The sequence below is a fragment of the Eleutherodactylus coqui genome, chromosome 1 (genome assembly GCF_035609145.1).
Source record: "Eleutherodactylus coqui strain aEleCoq1 chromosome 1, aEleCoq1.hap1, whole genome shotgun sequence".
Classification (NCBI taxonomy): domain Eukaryota; kingdom Metazoa; phylum Chordata; class Amphibia; order Anura; family Eleutherodactylidae; genus Eleutherodactylus; species Eleutherodactylus coqui.
This window is the reverse complement of record NC_089837.1, coordinates 187,435,573-187,446,792: the sequence shown is the minus strand read 5'-3', so window position 1 is coordinate 187,446,792 and position 11,220 is coordinate 187,435,573. Positions and strand designations below refer to the sequence as shown.

The 11,220-nt window shown below is 38.6% G+C and overlaps 1 protein-coding gene across 2 annotated transcripts; it reads left to right on the top strand.

Moving 5' to 3' along the window:
• The first annotated feature begins 1,697 nt into the window (after positions 1 to 1,697).
• Positions 1,698 to 5,734, top strand: HTR1B (5-hydroxytryptamine receptor 1B). Of its 2 annotated transcripts, none has more exons than XR_010792897.1 (2): positions 1,698 to 2,149; positions 4,832 to 5,734. XR_010792897.1 is itself a non-coding variant. In XM_066604797.1 (2 exons), the coding sequence occupies exon 1, from the start codon at positions 2,709 to 2,711 to the stop codon at positions 3,864 to 3,866; it is 1,158 nt and encodes a 385-aa protein (XP_066460894.1). In that variant the 5' UTR covers positions 2,162 to 2,708; the 3' UTR covers positions 3,867 to 3,928; positions 4,832 to 5,734. The 2 variants fall into 2 exon arrangements, 1 of the variants encoding a protein (XP_066460894.1); XM_066604797.1 differs by lacking the exon at positions 1,698 to 2,149 and adding an exon at positions 2,162 to 3,928.
• Positions 5,735 to 11,220: the final 5,486 nt, after the last annotated feature.

Sequence of the window (11,220 nt, the reverse complement as noted above, 5' to 3'; positions counted from 1 at the left end):
GTTAGACTCTTTATACAAGCCTTATAGAAGTGCAAACAGCAGCAGACATCTTCGGTGCAAAGAAATCTTTTTGCTTTATTACCTCATTGCAGTATAAAAATGACCACGTGACGTTTCGACCGGCAACCGGTCTTTTTCAGGCATGTATCACATTAAAACATACCTCATTAAATACTAAAACATGTCCCAATGTGGCCAATCCATTTATACAAGCCTTGTAATAATGACTGGGAATTTAAAGCCAAGTCAGAATCCATAAACAGACAGCTGTTTCAGGGTGTTTGCCCCTCATCAGTGTGCAGTAGGTTTCCTGCTTGGCTAGCGAGAAGGCTGTGATGTGGGTCAGGAATGCTATCTTTTCTCCTTATGGAGAGTACCTAGAATGTGAATGAGGAAACTTTTAAGGACATTCATGCTCCTCTTGCTAGCCAAGCCAGAAACCTTTTAGCCATCTCCCTTATTTGCATATTACCCAGAGGAGCATGAATGTCCTTATATAAGTCTCCTCACTCACCTTCTACGTGCTCTCCCTAAGGAGAAAAGATAGCATGCCTTACCCACATCATAGATCTCTCGCTAACCAAGCCAGAAACCTACTGCACACTGATGAGGGGCAAACACCCCGAAACATCTGTCTATGTATGTATTCTGGCTTGGCTTTCAATTCCCAGTCATTGATACAAGGCTTGTATAAAGAGTCTAACATTGACTTGCAGAATGCTGCCTTCCAATAGGTGGCACTGCAGAAGTATAGTTCTATCTCCCTTATTTATAATCTCCCTTCATATTACACAGATGAGAATGAATGGCCTCACTCACTCCCCAAGGAGAAAAGATAGCGTTCCTGAGCAACATTATTATAGTACACTGCTGTGTCCTCTACATATTTGCTGTGTTTTGTAGTTCTCTGGAACCCTACAGGTCTATGAAAATCTATTGCCTACTTCTTCTAATTTGCATTAACCTAAAAATATACTTTATATGTAGTGCACTTTATATTTCAAGGGTTAAAGGAATTTTCCAGGTTCAATTTTTCTTTCGAAACATAGTTGCCTAAGTTAAAAAACAATAAACATCCTCTGCCTCTAGCCTTGTACCTCTGATCACCCATCCGTGCTCTGTTTACTATCTATCTAACTCTTTTAGGGTAAATTTAAATATAGATGGCTCTTATAAAAGACACTACAAATACCCCACAATCAACTCAAGAGACCCTGAATATCATAAAATTTAGTTTAGGACCCAATAAAATATGCTGCATTCCACAGCTGGACCATTGAAACACCCCACCACTGATTTATATATGTACCTTTTTGGTAATAATAGTTTTTTTTATTTTACTAGTAAAGGCTAATCTAAATATGTGACAAAAAGAACAAGAGGGTTTACAAACCTGCACATTGCAGGATCGCAATCACGAACCAATGCTGGTGTCTTCCCCAAGCCTTTGCTTTAGTAGCAGTGTCATGATAAGCAGATCACACTCATACAAACATCGTCTCACATTTACACCAGCAAAGATGTGCAGAGAATAAACTGCCTAGAATATAGTCAACTGCTTCCCCCCTCTGCTCAGTCCTTAGTTGCAGTGTTAAAAGCTTCTGTTCATTTCCCCCACAACCCCCCTCCTCCACTCCCACATCAGCCTCTATGTCAGCTGCAGCACTAAGAGGAGTAGTATTGCTGCTGCCTGGAAATAAAGAGCACAGTCAAGACAGGGGAGACATGAACGGCAGCTTTCCGTACTACAGCAGCACTGGCTACCTGGCTGCACTGGAAACTTGTGGGGAGGATCTTTGAAGCTACCTGGAAGTTGGGGTACCCAAGTGATCACACCAATTGCAATCTACTAAGGCAATGAACCATCTACTACTGGAAAACTCTGCAGAAAATCAGCACCTTCACACATGCTTCCTTACAAGTTTTGCTTCCTTGGAGTGCTTCAGCAATAGCAACTTTCATGGTTTTGAAGGTTACAGGAGCCTCACAGTAGTGTCTCCAGGACCACTTGAATGAGGAATCACAGGGGGGCATCAGACTAACAAGTGATTTTGAATACACACAGGATATTTAGAGCTGCAACCTAATTTGTGAATGTAGCAATGGATGTCTCCTGTGCCTGAGAATGACTTGTACCAAGACATATAAGGTGATTATTAATATCTCTATTAGTTGTACATCTAAACGAGCAATACTCACAGAATTATGTAGACAGTAAAGAAAATGCTATATTTTAAGTACTAAAGTAGATGGAATAAAATTGAATATTTTTCTCTATCCATTAATATTGGGTGTACGGACATTTGAAATACTCTATGGATACTCAGTGGAACCTGATGTGAAAGCACAAGGAATCAGGCATAGTAGATTAGGGTATTTTATGAGCCATGCCTTTTTAATGTTTCTTGCAAGGTTCATACAGCTCCCTGGTGATTGTTTTTTATTGTATTTTTGCATATCTTTATGAAACTTTAGGATTTTTGAGCCATTATACTGCACAGCATAATAAGCACAAATCATATTTGTATTTTGGCTACCTGATCCAGCTGATGAAGACTTTCACTATCATCAGGGATTTTCCACTTTTCAGCCATTTCATAACGAGGGGCCATACATGTATCCAGCTCCCTGTAGCTTTGATGTAGTTTTGCAACCTCCCTGGAGGTTTCCTATATGCTTTAAACTGGCAGATTGTTCTTACTCCAGTGATGGATACACAAACCCAGTGCCAACCAGCTGCTGACAATTTGAATGTCTCTCAAACCAATTACTCTTATGATGGTACAAGTTGCATTGCAGGTCTGAACGGCTATGATCAAGAGTCTGGCTTGTCCTTCTGGAGCATAATCCTCACCATTATCTTGGCTATCATTACTCTTGCCACTTTATTGTCCAATGCATTTGTAATTGCAACAGTGTATCAGACCAGAAAATTGCACACGCCTGCCAACTATCTCATAGCTTCATTGGCATTCACGGACCTTTTAGTGTCTATTCTTGTCTTGCCAATCAGCACCTTGTATACTGTAACTGGTAAATGGACTTTGGGGCAGATTATTTGTGATATGTGGCTGTCATCAGATATCACTTGTTGCACTGCATCTATTCTTCATTTATGTGTCATAGCACTGGATAGATACTGGGCAATCACTGATGCTGTTGAATACTCAAAGAAAAGGACTCCAAAAAGGGCGGTTATAATGATAGCACTTGTGTGGGTCTTCTCAATATCAATTTCAATGCCCCCACTTTTTTGGCGTCAGTCAAAGGTAGAAGAGCTCACCTCGTGTGCTGTCAATACAGATCATGTTTTATATACTGTTTACTCCACTGTTGGGGCATTTTATTTACCGACATTACTACTAATTGCCCTTTACGGCAGAATCTATGTAGAAGCCAGGTCTAGAATTCTGAAACAATCTCCGAAGAGCACAGGCAAAAGATTGACGAGGGCTCATCTAATTACTGACTCCCCAGGATCATCTTCTGTGTCCTCAACCAACTCAAGGGCTGCAGATGTCTCAAGTGACACAAGTTCTCCAGTATACTTGAATCAGGTCAAAGTTAAAGTATCAGATGCATTACTAGAGAAGAAGAAAATAATGGCTGCCAGGGAGAGGAAGGCTACCAAGACTTTGGGAATCATACTTGGGGCTTACATCGTTTGTTGGTTACCATTTTTCATTATTTCATTGGTTATGCCCATTTGCCAAGACGCTTGCTGGTTCCATCCTGCTATTTTTGACTTTTTCAACTGGCTTGGCTATCTCAATTCTTTAATAAATCCAATAATTTACACAATGTCAAATGAGGACTTCAAGCAAGCTTTTCACAAACTGATACATCGTTTTAGTTGCCCATCATGACTTTAGCTCCAATGTTCTTCTCGATGCTACATGAATGCACTTGCCTGGATCTGTTAGTACAGGTAAGCCCTCTTTGATGGCTACACATGGTAGAGATTGATATTGAATGTTGGAAAGGCTACTGTACAAGTGGTGTTAGGTTTGTTGTATTCCTGTATGACAGAACTCCACTTGAGTGGGATCAATCCTGGTCAGCCATTGATTTTGCATTTTCTCCTAACAGCCTTGATCAACTCTTTGTTAGATGTATTTGTGTCTGTACTGTTTATTGAACCAATCAGCAGATTTGTTCTTCAATTAATGAAGTTCAACATGAGTTAACGGATTTGCTGATGAAGCACCTTGAAAGTCAATACACAAATTGACATTGATATATCTGATTTAATCAGTGGGGTTATTAGGAAACTACATTGTGAATTGACAAAGAAGGTACAAGTACGTTTACATATCTAGTAGTGCAAGCAATCAATGGGTAATATTCATCTCTGTTGTGTTAAAGAGGTATTATATTCAATTATGGATACAAACAGACCTGCATTGCTTTCATTACCATTCATTAACCCCACACAACTTCTCATTATGCATCTGCAGCCTGTAGTCTTTGATGTAAACTGTATGTGATGTACCTTGTACTCTACAGCATAACCTCCAAAGGTTTTATTGCAGCTTTAAGTTTGTATAGGCTTATAGAGGGCTTTGTTTGCTGTGTTCTAAATTATCTATGCCTATGATATGATTATAATTTGCCACAACATTTATCATCTTGCTTATGCCACATTGTGATTGCTCATTTATTTACGCTCGTGTTTCTTTTATATAGATTTACAACCTTTTTTTAAGATTATGCATGCTCCACAATGAATTCCCATAGCAAATACATAGTACATAGATAGCGTAGTTATTATTATATATCCCATTTTGACATTTTATCAATAATTCTATGAATGTTTTCCTTTTGTCTGCAGAACCCAGTCGATATTGTAAAGAATCACTGCCTGAAACTCTCTATCCTGAGTTGTCAGACTCATGAATGCTGCTGAGCACAAACGTCAATACATACTGCCATCCTACTGTTCAGCTCTGCATATCACTGCTATGACTCTAGCAATGATGCTGCTTAAATATTCACTCATGTCAAAAGCAAAGAGTTCACCTTCAAATCAATGCTTACAATTAACACCTGGATTGGAAAATTAATGTAGACTAATATTGCTTTTGTTTTACTTATTTCTCATATTTTTATTTAATTCATATCATTGCCTTTTTTACTTGACTAGTCTGTGGAATTCCTTCCATGCACACTGTAGGGGAGTGCATAGTTGTTCCGTTTTAATGTCAGTAGTTCTTAATATGTCAATGCGTATGCTTGTAATTTTTATTATGCAGAGAAAACCATATGATTTTTAAAGAAATGCTTTAAAGATGTGTCACAGTGTGCAGGTGGCCCATTCATCTCAGCTTTGTTGGTAAATGTGGTGTGCAGGAGTGTGCAAAAGCTACCTTGATGTTTATCCATTTATCAATCTGAATCTCAGAGTGATCATAAATTCTTAGAACTTTTTGTCGGAAATTACTGTATGTATAAATGTTTCATCTATTTGATAGATATGTCATTGAAACATACGCCCTTCAAATGTTTGACATGACAAAAGTATTCTAATGCCAGAAAAAAATGCACCGTATTAATGATTAAGCAATGGTTGATGCACACCCCTACTACATCAAGCACAGAGAATGTATTTTTTTTTCTTAAGAAATAAGCCTACCTATAATGTATTTATTGTACACTGTCCAAAAAAAAATCAAATGGCTTTATATTTCCAAAAAAAATAAGTCACACATGTGCAAAATAAATGACTAGAATTCTAAAGCAGATCAGTTTATTTTATTTTCATACTTGTCTTTTTTTTTACCATGGACAATGTGAAAAGGTCTGAAGCAACAAAGAAGCCATATATGACATTGATTAGAACTATTGTGTTATAACTATGTTACTTGTCTGGTTTCTTATTTTATAAGTACAAGTATGTTGAATGAGCAGCTATAGGTTCAGTTATTAAATATAATAAAATCAAAATATTTTTCTTCTTTTTAGCATAACTTTCTTCTCTCTTGGCCTCCCACTGGGGTTCACTCCTTGGTGAATTGCGTAAAAATGTCTTAAAATCCATAAATATCATTCTTCAGTTGAAAATATGTTCCCTCTGGTTTTAAGTGACAGTGATTAAGGATATCTTTATCAATCCACAATGCAGGCAGTTGTTTTGTAAGTCAAACCAATTTTCATACTAGTCCTCATCCAGATGGGTGTATTGTACCTGTGTTTAACTATGGGGTTCTACTGAGCTAAACTTATTCTTGGTGTTGTAAGTTTAGCTTAGTAGAGCTGTATTGTGTCCATGTGTTACATACAGCTAGCTAAAACACAGGTACAATTCACCCATCAGAATAAGGACTATGAAAATTGGTTTAGTTCACAAAACAACCACCTCTACAACTGCCTTTAACAGGGCTTGTGATGTCACGGGCAACACTTCAAGCTTAATGATGTCATAGGCTTGGAATTTGTACACTGAGCATTTTAAGCCATAAATTGTATATGTTAAAAACATAGATATATAAATTCTATCAGACTATTAAAAGAAATATGAGTCGTTATGTAGAATTTTCCTTATATTATACATATAACTCACCCCACATATTTAGCAATGATAAATATTCAAATCATTGCTAATTCATTTATGAATGTAGTATAAATGATTTCCAATTATGAAATGCATCTATAATTCATAGGACTCATATATTTCAAATTGGTTGAGTATTATAGCATACGTAATGATAATTAACTCACTTAACCTATGATATCTAGTTTAGGATATTAGCTTGGAATTGTGTAAAGTTAATATTTAGCTAATTATGTGTTAACTGCACATATTGATTATTTTACAGTGAAAATAACTGTAGCGCAAAACACATTTACATGCCAAATGCTGATGATTTTCGTTACTTTAGTGCTAAAAGTTTATAAATATGATATGATATTTAGACAGTTATGAATCCATTTAAACCCAAAATGTGAGCAGAAAAGGTTTGAAGCATCCTGAAATTGTGAGTTGGGTTAAAAATAAAGATGAGCGAGCACTCTCGTTTAAGTCATATCAAGTTACTGTTTACTCGCCCGAGCATCGTGCAGGGGGGCGGAGGAGGGGAGCGGAAAGGAGTGGGGGGAGAGTGAGAGAGATCTCTCTCTCTCTCACCCCTGCTCCACCCCACTGGCCCCTGCCACCCCCCGCATGCTGCTCGGGCGAGTACACAGTTACTCGATAAGACTGCTACTCGATCGAGTAGCAGCCTTAAACGAGCGTGCTCGCTCATCTCTAGTTGAAAACAATTTAAGAAATGACAAAAATAACATGACATATGAAGGGGAAGACAAGCAACCTTTGAACACATCACTTAAACTGTACTTAACCAGAGTTAGAATAGTAATTCCAAATTGGGCTGTGGATTGTAGAACCAAAGAGCACTTTCCATTTAGCATAGCCTGAGAGTAGGTGTCTTCGTTTAAGGAGTCGTTGTGTTAGACAAAATGTGTTATTCTTTGCTGGAAAGGATTGCATTTCAATCACTTACATCAGCGTGTGTTTTTGATATTGATGTTACAGTCTATTTCAAAGAAATGGGTCACACCTTAAAATTTAATTTAGTATTACATAAGTAGTTTTGACTTCATGTTCATTTCAGGTCATGATTGAGTGATGTTAAAGGGATGTAAAACACAATTATTAAGACTTGGGAGTCCATGATCCCACATCCTCAACTAATTCTTATTACCAACCAGCTAAGGTAATCCTTGACAAATATGAGAATGCAGGTTTAAACAAAGACTTAGGGGGATATTTCTTAAGGCTTTGTGCCAATTTTCTGTTGTAAAAAAGGTGCAAAGTTTTGCACAGGGTCACTTTCACTAAAAATTTTGCGACTTTTTAGTCTTCTGTGCAGAACTCAACACTTTTTTTTTAAGTGGGTGGGTTGTCGAAAGGGGATTTGGCAGCCCTGAACTGATAAGTTTGTGTAGAATCTATGCCACATATATATGCCAGAAATGTATGACGTATTGGAACCAGGCATACATTTCTTTCAAGGCACACAGAGCTGCCGGGGTTGCACTGAATACACGAAGAGGCATGCACCTCTTCATGTATTAAGCACACCATGCACTAGAGAAAACTATAATATGCCTGGTGTAGGAAATTCCAGGCTTAGTAAGTTTTCCCCTAGTTTACAAATGTTTCTCTTCACTGGGATAGGTGTAATGTTATGTTCTAAATAATGTTTTCGTATATAGGTACAGTATTAAGATTAGTAATTATAGCAAAATGTTCCTAGAGTATTCCTTAAAGAGAATTTGTTGTCACGAACATGCTGTCCATATTTCCATACTTTATTCATTTAAACTTTTGCTCATTCTGTGCTTAACAGTCCAATGGGTGGTCCTATCAGTGATTGACAGCTTTCTGTGTATAACAACATACAGAGAAGGCTGTTAATCACTGATAGCTCTGCCCATTGGACTGTTAAGATTAGAATGAGCAAAAGTTTAAATGAATAAAATACGAGTTCTCCTGAATCTTTCCCCATAAAACTACATATTAATCTACTCAGCTCCTCCTGCTCTATAACTTGATGCCTGTAGTTTGGACAGCTTGTTCGAGCTTACAGATTCCCTTTAAAGCAAGGGCCAGACTAGTGATTCTCACTGAACAATGAACAATGCTGAACTCATTCTTCCATACCTACCACAAAAGAAACTTGGTTTAGAAGTGGGTAGTGCATCCTAAAACTCTGGCCAGGCTCTAGTTTCTGGCTGAGATTTGTTGACTGTTTTTCTTGGTATCAATGAGACGGCTGCAATTAGTTTTCCGTTTACTGCCTCGGTCTACTGTTAACATGACAACAGCTTGCTGCTGTGTTCATTGGAACCATTGACAAAGTTCTGGGGAACAAGAGGGTTCCAATGATCCCTGGTTGGTAAATGCTGGTCTCACCATTCTCTTCAAAATTACACCCTGCCATTACTACGTTGCTTACTTTGCTGTGCATATGTTTATTCTTTCTCTATAGCTACCCAATAACAAAATCTCTGGAACAGGGATTAATCTACCAAACTTTTTCAACTTACACTTAGTGGCTGGTTTATTAGGACCAGTAGGACATTATATATAAAGTGGTTTTTATACAGATATTGTTGACATCAGACCACTGAAAGGTATCAGAAGGAAATATAAAGACCGTATCGGACTTCCCATTCAGACTTATTGACACTGCCTTAGGACCTACACTAATTATTGGAGACTCACAGTCCTCAACCTAAAAATGGCACCATATATATTTTTTGGGGACTGGAGCCTTGTTTTTCTTAAAGCAAAACTGGAAGCCTATTTTTGCTGCCTTATCTGAGGGCAGCATGCTGTAAGTTAGTGACAAAGACAGGTGTCTTGCTTTGTTAGATACCCTACTTTTAATACAATCAGAATTTCTGTGCAGCAGCAATAATACAGCTCCTAGTTTTTTTCTATGCTGTGCTCACACTGTGTAGACTGTGATATTCCTGAGCTATGGCTGCTCCCCATCACAGATTGACATACACAGTATAGGAAGACAGCTGGTAATCATCTATATTCTTCCATTTAAATGTTTCAGTTCATCAGTATTTCTGGGATGCCTTTTGTGCACAGCTCTCTTCAGGTCATGAAGTAGATTTACTTGTGTTTTAGGTCATTTTCTTTTGGTATCACCCAGCATCTTTTCAGCTTGAGGTCACCGATGCTGCCCTTACGTTCTCCTAAAAAATGCTTTTTACACCTTAAAACTCATTGTTCTCCTAATGATTGTAAGGTGAAGGTGTCTAGACCCTGAGGCAGCAGGGCAGTCGCAAACTATGATATTCCCTCCACCATGCTTCATAGTTGGAATAAGATTTTGGTGTTGGTGTACAGTACTCTTTTTCCTCCTGGCACAGTGTTATGCAATTGTGCTGTAAAGTTCGACTTTTTCCTCATTCGTCCACAGAGCATTTTCCTAGAAGCATTGTGGAAAATCTAGGTGGTCTCACGCAAACTTGAGATGGGCCATAATGTTTTTTTTTTGTGCAGCAGCTTACTGTTTTTCTAATAGTGGGCCCATGCTCAGAGGTTTTTGCAGTTTCTAGTCTTCTATAGGCTATTTTGCTGTCACCTTTGGGTTTTTCTATCTCATTTCTATTAGGTTTTACTGTTAAGCATATGGAGTGATCTTAACAGGTCACCCACTCCAAGGGAGAGTAGCAACAATCCTGGATTTTCTCTATTTATAGAAAATTTGTTTAGCTGTGGATTGATGTACTGTCAGTGTTGGACTGGGGTACACAGGGCTCACTATTGGAATTGATTCTAAGGGCTCACCTTCCATCTATACAATAATAATGCATGTTCAGCTAATTCCAAAGGGTTTACCTACTTTTGCTTGCAACTGTATATGTACTAAACATTATGTAATACATATACATACTATAAAATTCTCACTAAAATTACATATTACAATTTCCTGAACCTAAATGCTATCAAATTATGGAGTGCCAACAGATCACTGACTCAGTCATGGGGTTTCACTGGTCAGTGGTTGGGGGACATGATAGTGGTAACTAGGCATAAAAGGGAAGATCACTGATCTTACTCCACAGGGGTGATTTGTTTGTATGTGGATAACATATCGCTCATCACAAATATGTCACAGGGATGACATGTACTACCGCATCTAAGCTGAGTGGTGGTACAGCTGTGCATCTTAAAAACTCCCTTACTCAGGGAATATCTATTCCCATCATATGGATCATGAAGGCAAGCTAGAAAATAGTGAGAAAGAGGGCATAGGGAGCAGTCTGCATGAAAGATTCAATCGTGGCATTTGAAAGCACACATGTGCATTTATGCCATCACCGCACCATAAAAATACAGCAATTTCCATTACTTTTTTCCCAATAATACCATCATTTTATATCTCAGAGCCAGAAGGGGTAATGCTGGGATTTGTAATGGTTGGGCACTAGAGATGAGCGAGAATACTCGCTAAGGGCAATTACTCGAGTGAGCATTGCCCTTAGCGAGTACCTGCCTGCTCAGAAGAAAAGATTCGGTTGCCGGCAGTGGGCGGGCAGCGGCGGGGAAAAGCGCGGGGGAGGGGGGACGGAGGGGAGATCTCTCTCTCCCCCTCGCTCCCTCCTACTCACTCCTGCAACTTCCCTGCGCCGGCACCCGAATCTTTTCTTCCGATCGGGCAGGTACTCGTTAAGGGCAATGCTCGCTCGAGTAATTGC